The sequence below is a fragment of the Protopterus annectens genome, chromosome 17.part0 (assembly GCF_019279795.1).
Source record: "Protopterus annectens isolate FY-2018-M chromosome 17.part0, PAN1.0, whole genome shotgun sequence".
NCBI lineage: Eukaryota > Metazoa > Chordata > Ceratodontiformes > Protopteridae > Protopterus > Protopterus annectens.
This window is the reverse complement of record NC_056751.1, coordinates 801,161,525-801,182,284: the sequence shown is the minus strand read 5'-3', so window position 1 is coordinate 801,182,284 and position 20,760 is coordinate 801,161,525. Positions and strand designations below refer to the sequence as shown.

General features: G+C 40.5%; 1 protein-coding gene across 1 annotated transcript in view; it reads left to right on the top strand.

Moving 5' to 3' along the window:
* LOC122791526 (extracellular calcium-sensing receptor-like) overlaps positions 1 to 20,371 on the top strand; it is a 198,556-nt gene extending 178,185 nt beyond the window's left edge. Inside the window, exon 5 of the mRNA XM_044059268.1 lies at positions 19,455 to 20,371. Within this exon, the coding sequence (XP_043915203.1) occupies positions 19,455 to 20,371 (917 nt within the window). The remainder of the gene's footprint in view (positions 1 to 19,454) is intronic.
* Positions 20,372 to 20,760: the final 389 nt, after the last annotated feature.

Genomic DNA, 20,760 nt, shown 5'->3' with positions numbered 1-20,760 from the left:
TACAAGTAGTGTGTGAGTTAGAGACTTACCTTGCGAATGCAGCAGTTGACAGAACTGTAGTTTAGGGCTGACTCTGTCTGACACAAGCAGTACACAGGCAATACATGGATAGGTGCAGGTTGTGTAGGTTGTTTGTCATCAATTTAAAAAAAAAATAACACACACACATATATATATATATATATATATATATATATATATATATATATATATATATATATATATGTGAGTAGGATTAAGGTGTCAGTCCCTAGGGCCCTAGGTTGCCAGTGAATGTGCTATGAATTGTCTCTAAACCAAAGCCAGGGCATACTGGGTATGCCTACATCTGCCTATAGTGACATCATTAGGGTGTTCCTCCTCAGAGTCCTCCTGTTTTGTGAGATGTTTGGACAGAAGTAACATCCACGTGGGACTACAGGTACCCAGTCCACTAGTATGTGTTCCTTCATAATCACTAGGCCTCATGGTTGGAATATTCACTACATCAGTCAAGGGGGATTTTAAACAGTGGGGTCACATGATATGTGGTGACCTAGGCTCTCGTGAGGAGCTATGTATCCCTTCCCTTAGCTGATCCTGCTGCAGCTGTTTTCACAGGATCAGATTGTTTTGCATAGTATATATTGTAAACATATGTGCACATGTGGCTGGAGTGTACTGCAGAGCTCCACCAGATATATCAAGGCACCAGAACTGTGACTTCAAAAGCCCAAACACATGCTCTGTGATGTTCCTAGTTTGTGCTTGTGCCTCATTATGGCATTCTTTCATGGGTGTGCGTGCATTTCAAATGCTTGCTTCCCCCCTTTCCTGTGGCAGGTCTTGTCCAGATATGGATTTGCTGTGTCCAGGACTGTTTGTGAGCTCCTAAGCCCCCCCCCCCCACACTTAACTGGGGTTAAGCTATTCCTGGTGCCATAAAGTCTGTTCTTCAAAATTTTCCTTGCAACTAGCCAGCTTTTTAGTTTTAGCACTCAAATCTGTTTCTTTGAGCTCAGCACATGTTCAGAACTCATTGAAAGCACTAAATAAGTTACAGATTACTACAGTGCTCAACTTTCCTCACTTGTCTAGAGGAAAACAGTTTTTAGTACTTAATAAATAAGCACCTATTCAGGCATGTCTAAAGGTAAGCTCCTGGTGTTTTCTACTGCATACCTGATGAATCTGGGAATCTTGGGACAATGCAGCAATTGCCTCATGTACACAGACAACCCTCTCCTCCTACCACCCAACACTACAACCTGTGAGAGATGCACTTATATAGCCAAACTGGAAGCAAAGCTCTCTTCACTGAAGACTGGCCTAGACAGTAAAGAGGAGAAGGTAAACACTTGCACTGCACCACACTCATCACATAGTCCCTCAAAACCTACACCACCAAAACACACACAGAAGCACAAAACACACACCTACATTCACGGAGGCTCTCAGTACAAATCTGCCCAAATAACAGAGACCTACAAAGCAGAAATGCAAGCAACCTCCATGCCCTAACACAACCCAAATGACACATAGCCCACATACTCAGTGTGCCACTCAACTACAGTCCATAAGGCATAACATGCCCAACACTCTAGTCATTGGTGACTCTATAGTCAAGCACACTGATGTTCCACTCACCAGACTAAACAAGGAAAAAGTTACTGTCAGCTGCCTGTCAGGTGCCAGGATTCACCACATAATGCATGCACTCAGGACACTCCACAACAAGTACAAATATGACTCTGTCATTGTCCATGTTGGTGTGAATGACCTGAGATGTACCTCCCTGGACTACATGAAAAGAGACATGGAGGACCTCTCTGATCTTGTAGCCCAGGCAGGTATGACCCTAGCCCTGAGTAACATCCTGCCATCACCCAAAATGATACCACAGTACAAGGATAAAATGATTGACTTTAACAATTGGCTAAGCTTCTGGTGTCATTCTAAGGGAATTCAGTATCTGTCTGCCTGGGATGACATGATCGACAGACCACGCTGCTTTGCCAGAGATGGCCTGTACCTGTCACCCTTGGGATTCCGGACACTGGCAAAGGCTCTTGCCACCCCTATAGTGCCTTTTTTAGGCAAGGTTCAAATGACAAATTCACCACTGTAACAGGTACAAGCAAGCAAAATCTGAGGGTAATGCTACTCAATGCTAAAAGTCTAAACCTCAAAATGCACTCACTTGAGGCACTGCTTAAAATGGAGAACATTGACATCTATGCAGTGACAGAGACCTGGTTCAAAGCTCCAGAAAGCACCCCCTGCATTACCAGGCTATAATTCATACCACACCTTCTGGCCACCAAACCCAGACCGAAACACTAAAGGTGGAGGCATGTCCATATTCATTAAGGATATCCACACCTGCAAGCTAGTTGCTGAGCATAATGCATCCGAGATTATCCACGTTCAACTAACTCTGGGCAAAACTGCAATCCAGATTGTAGATTGCTACAGACCCACCACCATGCCCCAGGATTCCCACTCCTCTTTTCTTGATACACTGGAAAATATTAAGGTACAACCCAACACTCTAATAATGAGTGATTTCAACTACCCTACCATTAACTGGGAAAACTACATATGTACCAACTCTTTTGCTCAACGTTTTCTGGAAATCATAAATTCCAGTGCCTTGGATCAACTTATCCACAGCCCCACCAGGGGCAGCAATATCCTAGACCTGGTCATCACCAACATGGGTACCCAGCATCCCACACCAGAGGTCAGCTCTTCATTGGTCAGATCAGACCACAAGCTAATCACCCTAGACATCCACATCCTGCTCCCACCCCCCCCCCCCCCATTAGGAAAACAACCATAAAAAATTTCTCCAAAGCCAACTTCACGCTTCTTAAGACAGAAGTGGCAAACTTCACGACACCCATGCAGATGGACAATAGAGGTACGACTACTGAATCCTACACAAATGCACTTTATAAGCACTTACACGAGTGCATGGATCATGCTATCCCTAACAGAACCAAGATGCTATCCTCCAAAAAAGGAAACCAATCTGGTGGACTTCTGCCATAAACAAACTCTACAACAGAAGAAAGAAACTGTTGCAAAAAAGAGTAAAATTCCACGATTGGAGGAACTCCCTGTTCAGCCTCAGTAAGAAGCTGAGATCCCTCATAAAATCCTCCAAAGCTAGTTATGAAAACAAAATTGCCACTGATTCTAAAGACAACCATAAAACATTCTATAGCTATGTCAAGAATCTCAATGGCAACACTCAGATCTGCACTGAGTTAGAGCACAATGATACTAAATATAGAGAACCAACTGATATTGCCAACATCCTGGCTGACAGGTTCAGTGCTAACTTTACCCCCCTCTCACCTCCTAAAGGGCCCATCTTTATACTGGAAGAATGCAAAGTTCCTGTAATCATGGCTGCACAGGTAAAAACCACACTCTCCAAAGCCAAGAACACAGCATCCATGGGACCTGACAACATCCCAGGCTGCCTTCTACATGAACTACAGAATGAACTGGCACCCCACCTAAGTACCATGTTCAATCATAGCCTCACCTCAGGCTTTGTGCCCATTGAATGGTGCACTGTGACAGTTATCCCACTCCACAAAGGGGGGGGGGCAAAACAGACCCCAGGAACTACTGCACCATTAGCTTGACGAGCCTGGTCTGCAAGGCCATGGAACGTATCATCAGGGAACTCATAAACAAAGAAATTGGAGATCTCCAAACTCTGGACGCCACACAGTTTGGGTTTGTAAAAGGTAGATCATGTCTCCTAAACCTGATAGACTTCTTTGAAGTAGTCACCAAAGCCATAGATAAGGGTAAGGTGGTTCACACAGCCTATCTAGATCTCGCCAAGGTGTTCAACACCATCCCCCACTCTGAAATTATAGATAAACTCACTAAACTAGGTATAAATCCCTATGTCACAAGATGGGTTGCAACTGGCTTAATGACAGAACCCACACTGTGAAAGTAGCAGACTCCAAATCAGACTTCAGACCAGTAACAAGTGCAGTACCACAGGGTTCAGTCCTGGGACCTCTCCTGTTTGGTATCTACTTCTCTTAAGTACAGGCTAACACAGAAGGTCTTTTGGATAATTAAAATCACAGATGACTGCAAACTAGGAGCCATAATTGAAACTCCTAACGATGTGGACATCCTACAAAAGGGCTTCACTGAGACAGATGCCTGGTGTCAAAGCCATGGTCTCAAGCTCAATGCCAAAAAGTGCATTGTCATCCCCTTTGGTAAAAACTCTGTACCCATGAACTACCACATAGGTGGTAGTCTACCTAACACTGAAAGTGTGATAAGAGACCTTGGGACACAGGTGGACAGTAGTCTCTCCTTTGATAATCACATTGCCACAGTGGTCAGGAAATCCTTCTACATAGCACACCTCATCACAAAAGGTTTCTCATCCAGAAAAAAAGAGGTAATTGTCATCACTCATTAGACCCATTACAGAGTACAATTCCCCTTTTGGTATGTACCTCACAAGACATCTACAACAACTGGAAAGGCCTAAAAAAATACCTCACAAAGAGGATTACTGGCCTCAAACAGATGCCTTATGCAGACTATCTCAAAAAACTCGAACTTTACTCCATTGCATATCGCCTACTCAGAGGCGATCTCTGCCTAAAATACAAAGTTATGGCAAACCCAGAGCTGTTGGACATGCTTCACTTAAAGAAATCCCAATCCCTCCGAGCTACATGCTGCAGGTGGTGAAAGCCAGGGTACCTTTTTGGCTAGGCTTGTATAGGCCCTAGGGCCAATAGCCTAGTACCTACCTATGAACCTATGAACCTATGAACGCTGGAAGCTGGGCACAGTCTATCACCTGCTGGATGCATCAAAAGAGGAGAGCAACTTGGTGGACAGATTTAGAAGCTTGGGACAGAAAAAGTAAGTGGTGGCTATGCCAAAGCTTAGTCTCCCATTCAGGAACTGATCATCTGTTACACCCAGTGTAAAAATGCCCTGACTGAGGATGTGGATTAGGGAGAATTTCTTCTGCTGGTGCAAGAAAAACAACACAACAAACAGCATCTGTGATGTGGTTCTCATTAGATTAGGAATTCAAGATGCTGACATGAGTTAATTTGCAGGACAACGCTGAACATGCCATGGTGTTGCTCAACTTAAAGCAGTAATGTTCTAAGTGATAAAAGCAATAGTATGGCTCTACTAAATGTGGACTAAAAGCAGTGAGTTGTGGAGGTACACAAGTGACTGAAAGAATGTGGAGACGTGAAAGGAAAAACAGTCTACATATAAAATATCAGGCAGGATTCATGACAGCTACACTAAGCGCAGCTATAGTGTACTCAGCACACTGCTCACATGTTAATGAGCTATATGGTATTCACTAAACAGGTCTACACTTAGTGTAGAGCCTAAAAGACAAGGCTAAATTTCAGAATATGCCAATGAAAACATACATAGTTGAATTACATGCTAATTAACCAATCCAGTATGGCAGAGCTATTCAGGAACCTATAAAGCAATTGTTTACACCCAGTGTAGCCACTTGCCTTGAAATCCAAAACTCTTTGGATTACAGCCACAATAACAGTTAGAAAAAAAACATGTTAGGGGTTGCTGATGCCATCATTAACCTGTATGAGCAACAGGTTTTATTTCAAGGTGCTGCTGCTGCTGACAGACCTCAGACAAGAAGATGAAGGGTGTTTAGACCCATCTGACTTACCATGGACTGCATGACAGAAATTGTAGAGCTATAACTGGTGGACAGGGAAACATTAGAGAAAATATACAACCTCTGCCAGTCTCACCAGACACCCCAGTGAAATTGAGGAGAACCCATCCTAGAGGAAACAAAGTATGTGTAGATTTATGTATACTAGCTACAGGTACTTTCCAGAAACCCACAGTGGATATATTAGCGGTGTCACAGGCCTCATCGTCCAGAATATTACATCAGTTTCTAAATGTACTGTTACAAAATGCAAAGGAGCATATCTGTTTCCCATGCACTCCAGAGGAGAGAGAGCACAAACCTAGGAAGAATTCTATGCAGTAGCACACTTCCCTGAATTTTTGGGGGCCATAGACTGCACACACAGAAATAAAAGCTCTAACCAGTGAATAAAGAGGTAGGTACATTAACAGGAAAGGATACCTCTCTTTAAACTGTCAGGTTGTCTGTAAAACTCAAGTAATCATCTGCAATTTATGTGCAGGTAACCTAGAAAGCTTTCATGACTTACACATATGGCACACCTGTGAGCCGTCCACAAGGTTTGCTATGGGTGGCTTACCACAATGGCATCTAGTGGGGCATGCAGGCTGTTCACTGGAATCTTGGCTCATGACACCCATGAGAAACCCACATAAGCCCACTGAGCAAGGATACAACAATGCCCACATCTATCTGGCTTGCTTAAATCAAGGTTCCAGTGTCAGTACATCAGTTGGTGCTCAGCAGTATGATCCAGCAACCTCTGCCAAAATACCCACAGATTATTCCATGCTACACAATATAATTCTCAGGAAACAGCTTCAACAAGGACAGCTATGGGCAGGACCACAGTTCCCAGGCCCACAAGCAGGGCCAGCATCTCCAGCAGATACAGATGAGGAGTTTGATGGAGAACCCCCAGCTGCAGATGCTATCAGCAGATGTAGGCAAGCACAATATGCCATGGTTCAGGCTAAGAGGCAAAGGATAATACATATATTAACAACTTAAGTGAAAATCTAAGAGCCCAAACACATACAGATAATAAAACTGATGCCTGCAAAATTGCACAACCTTTACTTCATCATGTAATGATTATGTTCTGTTCTGTTAATATCACACAGAGACAACACCCAAGGATATAGCCTGTATTTGTAATATTAACAAGGTAAGTCTGGAACCTGTATGGAAAAAAGGTTATTTAACTGATTACTAATATATGCAGATTCTCATATGTCCCTAAGCTGGAACATGAGTCATGTGTACAGTAACGTCAGTAATAGCTTATGAATGATGTTTGCAATATACAGCTATGAATTTTGCACTGTACCATGCATAAAGTATTTCAGCTGACCATTGCATATAAACCAGTGACCAGGTGAGTGGTAACATCATTTGCACAAGTATGATAATAAGCAATACTTGCATATCTAATTTTACTGCATTAGTAGAAATACTAACAGAAATACAGTGAGGGTCAACATTTACAGAAGCAGTCATTCACAACTGAATATGAACGATGACTAAAAAAATTTATTCTGCGATACATTTACACTAAAGGAAGGTTCTAGTAAGTAAGCATTAGCTATCCACTCTCTGCATCACACACATATGCAACCTGAAGGTAGAAAGAAATGTGCAAAGGGCAGGGCACAGTCATCATCACTTGTACGGAGGGTGGGGGTGACCAGGAGGGAAATGCTGACACCAAAGAGGTGTGTGTAGGCATGTAAAACAGCAATTTATTCCTTAAGTATCCGATTTGCTGGACCAGCAGCTATATATGTATAGCAGTCAGCAGTACTGCTTAGATAAGTAGTGTGTGTGTATGGTTTCAGTTCATAAATGCGAATTGCTGAAATATCAAATTTCTGCAATTCATGTCCATGAAGCCAAAACCACTAAATAATGAAAGTGCATAATCACGAATAGGACCATGCTGAATCTGTGCTGTGTATTCTTGTTATTGTACGAAGTGTTAGGCTGGGATGGTGTCTGCAGTTTAAGGTGAGTGAGTGTTTTTTGTAACTTGTATGAGTAGGTCAGAGTAGGAAGGTGGGGGTATGAGTGTGTGTGTGTGTGTTTGCTGTGTGTAATTTTTTTTTTTTTACTGTTTGTGCGATCTCGAAGTTAGTATATATAAATGGGGGTTAGTGTAGGTGTAGTGTAGGTGTGTGTGTGGTGTTGTGTTGTTTTTCATTATTTTGTGGTGTGGGTGTTATGGTTTGTGTGTTGTGTGCTGTATAGTGTGTGTTTGAGGTTGTGATTTTGTGGTTGTGAGGTGTCGGTGTTTTAATGGTTTTGCCTTTATACTGTTGAAATGCTGAAATTCGATATTTCAGCATTTTGGCAACATGAAGTGAAACTATATATATATATATATATATATATATATATATATATATATATATATATATATATATATATATATATATATATGTGTGTGTGTGTGTGTGTGTGTGTATATACATATGAGGTGGTATGGGCAAGTATTTGCTCAATGTGTGTGTGTGTCAGCACAACCACAAGCATTGTGATAGCACTACATCCTGGCATCTCTGACAGGTGTGAGCCATGTATGATAGACTAGTCAGTTCAGCATCTTCACCCCTAACCACAAGAACTACTTCTGGCAGGAGTTACACTGCTAGTTCCATGGCTCATGCTAGAATATTGGATGCTACCTGAATGTGAGTGACATCTGGTGGATGAGTGTCATCATGATTAAATCTTGGGCCATGACCATGTGGCCTATGACATCTGGGTGTGAACAGAGTAGTATCTTGCATGGCCACATTGGCTAATACCAGATGATGTAGAGTCTCTTTGGCTACATGAATACTGACCATCCTCTAGCAGACATGCCATTATAGACATTGCCCAAACTGATATGACATTCATCCTGTCAATGGAGGCATTTACATGGTTCAGGCAGTTTCACATATCCAAATGCATTGTCTCTTCTGAGATACTTGTGTAATGTGCATGTCTCCATGACAGCCCACAAAATATGTTGTGTGGCACTTACTGACACCTTCAGGAGGAGGCTGGACAGAAGGCCTCTTCTGAGTACCTCCTGACAACCCACCTGTGGGACACCTTACCTTCACAATGGCTATGGTGAGAATCAACTAGTTCCTCAACTGGAGTAACCACGCTATCCTATCCTGATCATCTGTGTTACCCTCAACCTTTCCTTTGTCTGAGGTCTGTGTATCATGAGTATGTGTAGGCATACTGACTGGGTGTGAAATATTGACAGGAGATGTTGGAGGCACAACCTTCAGTGTCAGACTATCTAATCCCCCAGACTGTGCATCATTGTCTCTACCATCATCATCAAAGGAAACTTCCACAGTACCACTGGCAGAATCACCTATGGTAACAAGTAATCAACTCAACAAAGAGAGAAATAGAAAAACAACTATCAAACCTATGTTATGTGAAATGCATATTAAAAATGAAGACATGCTAATGCAATGAAAACAAATAATTGTATGTCATTTTGAGCAAACATACCTTAACTTTGATATCAAACATACATGTCTGCTCTAATATCTTTTGCATTAGGCAATGAGTACATTAGCTTAACTGTGTGTGGGTTCAATACCCATAAACAGACATTGGATTATTTTAGGATAGTATTTATAAGATATTAACTGCAATATTGCAACACATTAGCAATTCAATATTTGCAAATGGAGTTATCTTTGGCAGTATATATCTGATATGGCATAGTCAAATATATGATTATTTTGGTCATATTTACAATGTGATTGATTTTTTACACATGTAATCTGGTTAAAAATAGATTCACACATAAGACACATGGCCAGAAATGACCCATCCAAAAGCCTTCACTTTTTGTCCTTAACATTTGTGTGGAGATTGGCATCATGCAACAGCAGGTGATAGACTGTGTTCACATCCTATGGCAAAAAAGGTGAGTTTTTGCTGTCGCCCATACTAGTCCGGTTACCTTCACATAAATGTGCTTAAATCCGCTGCTGAATAAAGCAAGGGTAAAGGCGCTGATTTGAAACAGTTATTCTAACAATTCTTAGGCTGCTGAATGTAATGTAGCAGAAGTACCTATGTGGTGTTTTCAGTTAATACCCGTCTGTAGAGTGATGTTTTGGCATAGTGCCATGGGCTTGATTACCGCTGTTTGTCAAATTAGTATTTCATGACCTTTTATATTCCTATCATATATTTAACTCAAAATGTTTGTATTTATCTCCAGCTACATTTCATTAAGGTAGCATTTGAAAAGTGCAGCAAAAAAGCATTTGCAAATACATTCCATCATGAACAAGGAGACTTAGTAAACCACATTTATCCAGTTTATGTCTTAATCCTGCTCCCTATCGCAAACACTTTATTGTACAGAGCATGACGTTAATAATGAGGAAAACCTAACAGTGAAACAACATGAAGTTGTTCCTAAATGCACCATAAACAAAACTCTTGATGTTTGTTTCTCCATCTTTCTCCATCTTTCTCCATCTCCACCCTTTCTGTTTCAGTAAGTTGTCACTGCCCCTTCAATTTTGTGATTTCAACTGTGTACAGTAGGAGTTCCTTTGTTGCATGCTGAGATGATTCTCAAATCTATACACTGATTTTTCTATACTTTCAAGGGTTCTAATCCAGACATATGTCAAACTGTTACTGACTGTTTTTATTAAACTATTTTATGTGTAATTGTTGCCGACATATTTTTAGAGCCACCATTATCATCCTTCTATCATAACCTACTTGCTCCCTGCCTCCATCTTCTCCTCTCTAGGTCTCCTCCCACTTCTGTGTTATCAGTCTGTCTCTTTAGCATTTGCACAATGCCTGGCACTGAACAGCATTTGTAACCTAGGGGGAATGGAAGTACACAGGTTATGACAAAATCTTGAGAGTTTTCCCTTCCACATTACTCTGGTGCCTCTTGTACTACTGCGCATAACCTTGCTACTCTATGCACAGACAGAATAATCTTTTGTTGAACAGGCTGAAGAGTTGAATGCACATCATATTGGATGTTCCAATTGCAAATCTTATTGGGAAGTATGCTGCTCCAAAATTCCTCCTAGCTTCATGACAAATCTTTAAACCATGATACATAACACCTTAAGATAATACATCCCTGTTTTTCATTGGAGCATTTATTATGCTGATGGCTATAATGTATACTATATGTGATGTTAAAATTGTCATTCCTGTGGTAAACCCTCATGGCTATATTTGACTTTGCCCCGTTGTTTTATGACTGTCCCTTTAAACCAGTAAAATTAAGGTGTTGAAGTAATGTTGCCTGCATAGTGTGTGGACGTAATTCAGTTATCTGTAAAATGCTTTTGACATAGTGACAAGGGATCAAATCAAGAAATATGTGAAGGTGATGTGCAATGTTGCATTTATATTACTATTATGTGTGTAAGTGCTGTCTACACATCATAGTAACCCACCATCATCCTGTTTATGTCTCAGTCATGTTTCTACTTTTCCACTCCTGCTTGCTTGGTATTGGAAACACTTGAATGCACATAGCATGACATTACTTATCAGGAAAAACATAGCAGTACCACATCAAAAAGCTGTTAAACAATTACCCAGAAAAAAATATAAAATTTCTTTGTGTTTCTTTATGGCTTTATCCGTGTCTCCATGTGTCTGTCTGTTCCAGCTTGCATACCACCCCTTCCTACTGTTATCATGCTGCTGGATGTAATGTACCTGTTATAGGATTTTACAATTGTCATGGGTGCAATGAATGCTAATACATACATTCTCCTTCTCTTCAATCAGTTGTCAGCTTTGAACTTTCTGAAGTAGGGGTTCTTTTGTGATGTGGTTAGATAATACTCAGGTCAGTAGAATTTTTTTGAATACTGTCAAGGTTCAAATCCAGATGCATGCCAAAATGCTATTGATTGTTTTGTATGACTTCTTTGTATGTAGGTGTTGTCTATACATTTTCTTAACACACCATTATCCTGCTGCTGTTTGAATGGGCTTGCTCCCTATTGGAAACACTGTCTTGTACAGACATCACCTGAATAATTATTATTATGACAAACCAAACAGTAGCACTGCACAAATAGGTGCAGAAATGAACCATAAGCTAATCCCTTACTATGTCTGTATGCGTATCCCTTTCTCCAAATGTTTCTTCTTCCCATCACTTCTGTGTCATCAGATAAATTTCCTTGATCCAAAACTGTTTCCATAAGCCGTGTTTCTACTGGCAATAAAATTCATATTCCATTATGTGTTTCATAATTAACCTGTATCATACATATGAGGACTGAAGAACTGCAGCTCTTCTGACAAATGGGTACAACATCTGTTTTGTATTCCATCAAATTCAGACACAGTTGTACATATATGCTGCTTATTATATCCCATCAGATTCAGACATGGTTGTACATGTATGCTGCTTATTTGTGTGTAGGTCACCTCATAGCACCACAGACTACTGTTAATTAAAATTCTATATTCAACACTTCAGGATATGATCATTCACATGCTAACACTTTACTATCATCTGTGCAAATGAGCTTGCCAGCTGTGTGCTTCACGGGGAGAGTTAAGTAAAAAAATCAACAAAACAATTATGTGAGTAGGTTGTATAAATTATGTAAGTGTTAATGGAATGTTGAAACCAAGGTACCTGGTTTTCAGAGTGATGTTGACTCAATTCAGTCTGTTAATGATGGCTGCAATGGTTACACTTGCAACTTTGTTACAATGGAGTGTAACCTTTTCACACATTATTGATCATTGTTATTCAAAAGTGCTCTGTCATTGTTAGGAAGTGTTTGTATTCTTAATCCACATTGTGCATGCATGAACCAACTGACACTAACATAATAAATGGTTACTATTAGCATACAATCATCTCTGTATGAACTTTCATGAATAGTTTGATTGACAATCCAGTTTTACTGCTGTGATTGCCATTGACATCCCGTAATGCAAAATAGGTATATGCCATTCACAGTAGCACAATGTACATGAATGACAGTATATAGACATTGCACAGAGGTATAGTTTCATAGTATAGTACTAGGCTATCTGCCCTGGGGCATTTGTAAGCCTAGCCATAGTGATGTGGCATTTGCCACCCCATGAAATGGTACAAAAATGTACAGAATAAATTTAGAATACTGTGTCTAGTAGTGACACAGTAAAGGTCCCCTTATATAATAGAATTAGTTTACTGTGCCCCTGTCTAGCAGTGACACAGATGTGACCCCTGGGGTAAACTTATGATCTCCCATCCACTCATCAAGATTTCTCTTGAAGAGAGTCAGTAAGGGGCTCTGCCTAATACGAACTGGGATCTTGTTCCAAAGCATGGGAAGCCTCTGGGTTATGAATCTATCCCTCCAGCATGTCCTATTCATACTTGTGCTGAGGTTTAAGTCTTTAGCTCTCGTGGTCCTGATGGACTTGGAATTTTTGAGGTGGAGCATGTCCATCAGATCCTGATTGGACATGGCCTTGTACGTCAGGCAGAGATCACCTCTGAGCAGGCGGTATGATACTGAATAGAGCTGAAGTTTCTTTAGTCTGGCAGAATAAGACATATGTTGGAGACCCTTGATCCTCTTGGTGAGGTACTTTTGTGGTCTCTCCAGCTGTTGCAAATGCTGGGTGAGGTACATACCAAATGGGGCATTGTACTCAATCATGGGTCTGATGAGGGAGGAATATAGGGGTACAATGACATCCTTGGATCTGGATGTGAATCCCTTCATGATGAGGTGTGCAAGGTAGAATGTTTTTCTAACCACTTTGGCAACGTGGGTATCACATGAGAGGTCGCTGTCGACTTGGGTCCCTAGGTCTCTGATTACTTTTTCAGTACTCAGTGGGTTGCTGTCTATGTGATAATTTGTGGGTACTTTGTTTTTCCCAAAGGGGATGACTATACATTTTTTGGCATTTAGTTTAAGGCCGTGACTCCGGCACCTGTTGTTCATTTCTGTGAGACCTTTTTGTAGGATGTGTGTGTGTCTGCTGGTGTATCGACTATGGCGCCTAGTTTGCAGTCATCTGCGAACTTTGTCAGCCACAGCCCTCCCATGTTTGCTTTAACATCTGAGAAATAAATGCTGAACAAGAGGGGTCCCAAGAGGATGCCTGAGTGGGGTATTGTGTTGAAGGCCTTAGCCAAGTCCAGGTATGCTGTATGGACTGCTTTGCCCTCGTCAATGGCTCTAGTGACTGTTTCAAAAAAGTCAACCAGGTTTAAAAGGCAGGATCTGCCCTTTACAAAGCCGAACTGGGTGGGGTCAAGTGTCTGTAGGTCCCCTATGTCTCTGTTTATGAGTTCCATAATGATTCTTTCCATAGCTTTGCAGACCAGGCTGGTTAAGCTTATGGGGCGGTAGTTTCCAGGATCTGTAGAGGCACCCCCCTTGTGGAGTGGGACCACTGTTGCTGTACGCCAGTGTTCAGGTACATATCCCGAAGTAAGGCTAAGGTTAAATAGCATTTTTATGTGTGGGTTTAGCTCCTCTTGGAGTTCACGTAACATGCAACCCAGGATATCGTCAGGTCCCATTGATGCTGTGTTTTTTGCTTTGTTTAAGGCGGTTCTCACTTGGACATCTGAGATGACAGGGAGATTACATTCAGCTGGGATAAGTATTTCTTCTTTTGGGGGTGAAGGAGGGGAGAAATTTGCACTGAACCTGTCAGCCAGAATGTTGGCAATATCTGTGGGTTCAGTGTATTTTTTATTGTTGTGAACCAACTCTGAGCATATCTGAGGGTTTCTGCCCAGGTTTCTAACATAGCTAAAAAGGTTTTGTGGTTATCTTTAGTTAGTGTCCTTAGCGATTTTTCTCTCAAAGTTGGCCTTGGATGTTTTTATGAGAGAACGTAGTTTTCTGCTAATGTTGATCAGAGATGTCTTCCCTTCATGGGATTTTGCTCTGACATGCAGTAGCTTCCTTCTTTTGTTATACAATTTGTTTATGGCTGAGGTCCACCAGACAGGACGCTTACCTTTGGTTTAGAGGGACTTGGATTTGATTGGGATTGCATGATCCATGCATTCTTGGAGTTGTCCATAGAAAGCATTTGTGAAGGATTCGGCATTGTGGGATGTGGTATCCACTGGCACAGTGGGCTTAAAGGATACCATCTCAGTCTTAAGAAGAGTGAAGTCTGCTTTTGAGAAGTTTTTCACTGTGGTCTTTTGTGCTGGGGGTGGAGGTGGGATATGTATATCCAGGGTGATTAGTTTGTGGTCAGATCTCACTAGTGAGGGGTATACTTCCGGTGTGGAGCATTTTGTCCCCATGTTTGTGATGATCAGGTCTAGTATATTATCTACCCTAGTGGGAGAGGTGGCTAATTGTTCCAGTGCATTTGAATTTATGAATTCCAGGAACCTTTGGGCTAGGGTATTAGGGCTAGAATAATGTACCCAATCTATGTTTGGGTAGTTGAAGTCTCCCAGTATGATGGTATTTTGTGATACATTCATATCCTCCAATGTCTTCAGGAAGGCTGAGTGGAGTTCTTGAGATTGGGAGGGTGGTCTGTAACATGCTACCAGTTGTATAGCAGTTTTGCCTATGGTTAGTTGTACCTGTATGGTCTCTGATGCTTCATGTATTGCTACTAACCTGGAGGTGTGGGTGTCCTTGATGAATATTGGACGCTCCCCCTCCCTTTGTGGTTCGGCCTGGGTTTTGGGGCTGAAAAGCATGATACGAGGTATAGCCTGGTAATGCTGGGGTACTCTCAGGAGCCTTGAACCAGGTTTCAGTTACTGCACAGACGTCAATGTTCTCCATGCTGAGGAGTGCATCAAGTGCCTGCATCTTGAGATTTAGACTTCTGGCGTTGAGCAGCATTACCCTTAGTTTTTTTCCATTATTGTTTTCTAAGGAGGTAGGTTTGTCTTTTGAGCCTTGCCTAAAAAAGGCACTATGGGGGTGGCAAGAGCCTTAGCCAATATCCGGAAGCCCAGTGGTGACAGATGTAAGCCATCCCTTGCGAAGCAGCGTGGCTTGTCCAACATGTCATCCCAGGCAGACAGACATTGGATCCCCTTAGAATGACACCAGTACTTGAGCCAATTATTAAAGCTGATCATCTTTTCTTTGTATTGTGGTATCATTCTTGGTGAGGGCAAGATGCTGCTGAGGGTCAGGGTCATACCAGCCTGGGCTACATAGTCAGAGAGCTCCTCTATGTCTCTTTTCATGTAGTCCAGGGAGGTACGTCTCAGGTCATTCACACTAGCATGGACAATGACGGAGTCATATTTGTACTTGCTTTGGAGTGACTTGAGTGCGTGTGTTATGTGGCGGATCCTAGCTCCCGATAGACAGGTCACAGTCACCTTCTCCTTGTTCAGCCTGGTCAGCGGGACATCAGTGTGTCTGACTATAGAGTCACCTATTACTAGTGTATCAGGAAAGGTGTTTGGCCTTAAGGGCTATGATTGGTTGACACACTGGTTACATGTAACAATTGACCTGTTCCGACATATGCATTTGTCCCAAAACATGTGATGCACAGTAGCTGATGTTCCAAGCACTGAAGTTCTAATATGTACAAATGTGCATTTTCACATTGTTAAAGTCAAACTTCTCAGTGATACTTGCAATTCATACTGTGTTTTCTAGACTGTGTAACTAGTTAGGTAGGTGATTCAAATCAGACAGTGGTGAACTTGTATGTGGCTGGTGCTAGTTTCAGGTAAGTAAAGCCTCAACAACAAATGTGCAGTGTATACTTCCATGTAGTAGAAAACTTTAATTTTGGATACAACTCCCTTTGCACTTTATTTCATTTTTACCACCAATATTTCCTATACAACACACTAATGAGGTCATCCTGTCAAAAGTGCACTCTCTCCCCTTAACCGTCAGACTTCTCCTGTGTTGCTTACAGTTCATACTGTCTACTGTAGATGTAACTAATTATCTAGGTGGTTGGAATCTGACAGTGATGAATGCGTGTGTATGTGTGTGCGTATGTGTGTGTGCGCGCGCGCGTGTGTGTGTGTGTGTGTGTGTGTGTGTTTGAGTATATGTTTGTGTGTGTGTGAGTGTGTGTTTTTTGAGTATATGTTTGTGTGTGTGTTTGTTTGAGTATATGTTTCTGTGTGAATGTTTGTGCATGTGTGATGCTAGTATCAGGTATGTATAGCCTCAACAGCAGAGGTGCTATGCTTACTTCCACATAGGAGAAAACTTTAATTTTGCACACAGCTCCCTCTGCACTTTATCCCACTTTTAACACCAACATCTTCTATGCAACACTCTAAAGAGGTCATCCTGTCAAAAGTGTACTCTCTCTCCCCTTAAAATAGTCAGACTTCCTGTGGTGAGGAAACATATGAGTGTTTACATTTTCTCCTCATCTTCTTTGCAAGTTAATATATCATTACCTCACAGTACATTTTCATCTTTTTTTTTTGTATGTTGTAAAATGGGAAAGTTTCTCCTACTGGGAAAATCCTTTTCAATTAATTGATTATACACATTGTATTGCCAGTGATCCATGTAAGGTTTAATTTTCTATATACAGATCATATATAGTGGTTCACACTAGCTGACTGCATTCTATACTGCTCAAATTCTACAAATTTGATACAATCATGACAAATATGTGTATCCATTTGGCATTTTACATTTCATGGAGGTAGACAAGAGCAGCATACATGTACATTTCATTTCCAAATTATTAAAATAAGTACAGTTTCCTAACAACTGGCAAGCACACGATTCCATAAGTTATTGAATGTATCTAAGAATTATGGACATCAGGAGGCATAATTGAAAATGAATATATCATGGTGCCTTGGAGCTGAGGGAGGGGCTACAATATCTGTAGCTCTGGCCCCAAATACTTAGTTGCAGTTACCCTTATTGCAACACCTCAGTAACAACTGAGTACATGAACAATAAAAATACTTTCCATTCCATCTTCTGAATTTCTTTTACCTAGCATAGTACTCTGAATGTATGAAAATCAACAAACCCAAACCCTAAATTGTTTAATTTGAAAGTTTAATGTAATTATGAGCAGTGCCACCTTATATTATTTTCAGGTTTACCTGGTTAGAAAGAAAAAAAATCTAATATGTTTTAAATCACAGATGGTGAAAAGAAGTGTGCATTACTTTGACACTCAAACTGCTTTTATAAAGCTCTAGAGGTTTGCTGTCTAAACACTATGTAACATTGTGATGCCTGCTTCCCTTCAGGGATGTTTGTGTGCAATGCTAAGTTATTCCATAGGTTAACTTTGTTATTTTTATGGAAAGAGAAATTATTATTTGAAGAAGAAGTTACTTTATTCCTGTAGCATGAATAAGTTAATCAGCTGAATTCTGGATGGATGTATTCATTTATTGCCACAGCAACTTGGGTAATTGTTAATCATCATGAACATCCAATGTATCACTGTAATTTATGAGGGCTATATGTTGAGTTTAAAAGATGTGGTATGACATATCATGTAACTATTCAGCATCAGACAGGATCTCATTCCCCAAATGCAGTACCTTCCAGCATTGCATGACCCATATAGTTTCTGTATATACCATTACTTATAACAAAGTTACTTTGGAAAGGAGTTATACAATCTCCAAACTAGCAATCTACATAAATCATGACAATGACTGATACCTCAAACCTTATTATATCAATATGTTTCCTAGACACTTGTAGACTGATATAGTGCTTGCAGATATTTGCAGAGAAAGATGAGTGCATTACAGCAGCTTATAGATGAGGCACTGGGAATTCTCTCATAGTAACTCATATTATCTTATACATTTTGATGCTTTGTAGATCTGATCATAGGTGCATGGTGCTGATTAGTCACATATTTTCAGCAATTAAAAAAATATATATAGTAGTTGTCCTCTGTGTACTTTATTATCCATTCATGTTGTTTAGATGGCCCTTCATTGCTAATTATAGCTTGCAGTGAAACTAAGATCTCTGCCTCCAGGAGTTTTCAGAATCATGAGAAATCAAATGATAAGCAACAAAAACAGAAGTATGTGTGGGATAGCATTGTTTTCTTTTTTTCTGAATAATAAGTAATGGCAGGTTAAATTAAGTGGTGTTATGCATGTGATAAGAGCAGAAAAGTTTTGCATAATTAAGATTATATTGCACTGATAACACAGTACTCAGCCGGTCCACGGTGGTGGTGCTGTGGTAGCGTTGTCACCTCACAGTAAGACGCTGTCCGGTTCAATTCACAGCTAGAGCATCTTCTGCGTGGAGACATGCGTGAACGGGCATACCTTCATTGAAGGTTGTGCATCAGGGCTGGTAACTCAGCACAGAAAAAATCAACGACCAATCATTAGCGGACCGGAGTTCAGCTGTGGCGACCCCTAACTGGGGAAAAGCCGAAAGACACAAACAAACAAACACAGTACTCAGCCACTGTACTGACTTGCCTCACATAAAAATATATTAGCCTCAGATGTCTCTTGATCTGCTTCCTACCAATTACAGGATTCATGAGAGAGTCTTATATAGGTTAATGTTTCTCTCTGCTGATTTCAACAGTCAAGTTAAAAAAATAAAAAGGATCCCTGATGTTAAGTGATCCCTCTATACCAGCTAATTATTTTATGTGTTATTGATATGTCATGAGATGTTTTCAAGAAACAGTATGCACGTGTAATATATACTTCAGAATGTTTGCATGTAAAACAAGTCTGCCAAGCAAATGTTCATTGTTAACCAGATTGTAAACATGTGCTTTCTAGATGCGACAGAATGCATCAGTTGTCCTGATCTTCTCTGGCCTGACTATAACCAGGAAAAGTGCATTCCAAGAAGCATCGAGTTCCTGTCATACAATGAACCTCTTGGAGCTACACTGGCATCCATCCCAGTATTCTTCACTGTAGTAACTGCTACAATTTTATGTATTTTTATTAAGAATCAGGACACCCCAATAGTGAAAGCCAACAATCGTGAACTCAGTTACCTCCTTCTTCTTGCACTCATGTGCTGTTTCCTATGTTCCTTAATATTTATTGGCAAACCAAAAGTATATACCTGCATGTTTCGACAGCCTGCATTTGGTGCAGCATTTGCACTTTGTGTGTCCTCCATTTTGGGGAAAACTATCACCGTGGTCATTGCATTTAGTGCAACCAATCCTACTAGTGTGCTAAGGAAGTGGACCGGCTCCAAAACCCCTGCTGTAATTATATTTATTTGTGTGTGTGTACAAGTTGTCATTTGTATTTGCTGGCTAACATCTAACCCTTCATTTCCACAGCTTAATATGAAGTCACAAGAGGGAAAGGTTATAGTCGAGTGCAACGAGGGTTCAATTACTGCGTTTTATACCATGTTAGGGTATCTGGCATCTCTGGTAGCTGTAAGCCTGGTTATTGCATTTTTTGCTAGGAAGTTGCCTGATAGCTTTAATGAAGCCAGATTCATTTCTTTCAGTATGCTTGTGTTTGCCAGCGTCTGGCTGACCTTCATACCAGCTTATCTGAGCACGCAGGGTAAATACATGGTTGCTGTAGAGATATTTGCAATTGTATCTTCTAGTGCTGGTATTCTGTGCTGTATATTTATTCCAAAATGTTACATTATTATTCTGAGACCAGAGATGAATACTAGGGAACATTTAATGGGAAGTTCACGTGTAAGGAATAAAACATGATAAATGTGATTTAAAGACTTTGTGTCAGCCATTCTGGTCATTGTACAAAAAGAAATGATGGATTATTTCAGTTTTTAGATGTCTAAAATGTTCATAAGTGAAAAGTTAATATTTATATTGTCTTATTTATGTAGGTCATTCCAATAAAATAATCACTTGATAAAGCTCTCTATCAATTTATTTTAAATACTTTTAAATGAGTGTTTTGAGAAAAAAAAACAGAGTGGAATTAGAAAGTATGTAATGAGTTTTCATTCCTAAATCTCAAATAAGCAAAATGAAGGATTTGCAACTGTAGCTGTCTTTTAGTGTATTTTATTATTAGGATACCAATTCAGTTCACTTCAGGAATAGAATGAGTGAATGGGTGATCATTGGAAATTTGAAAG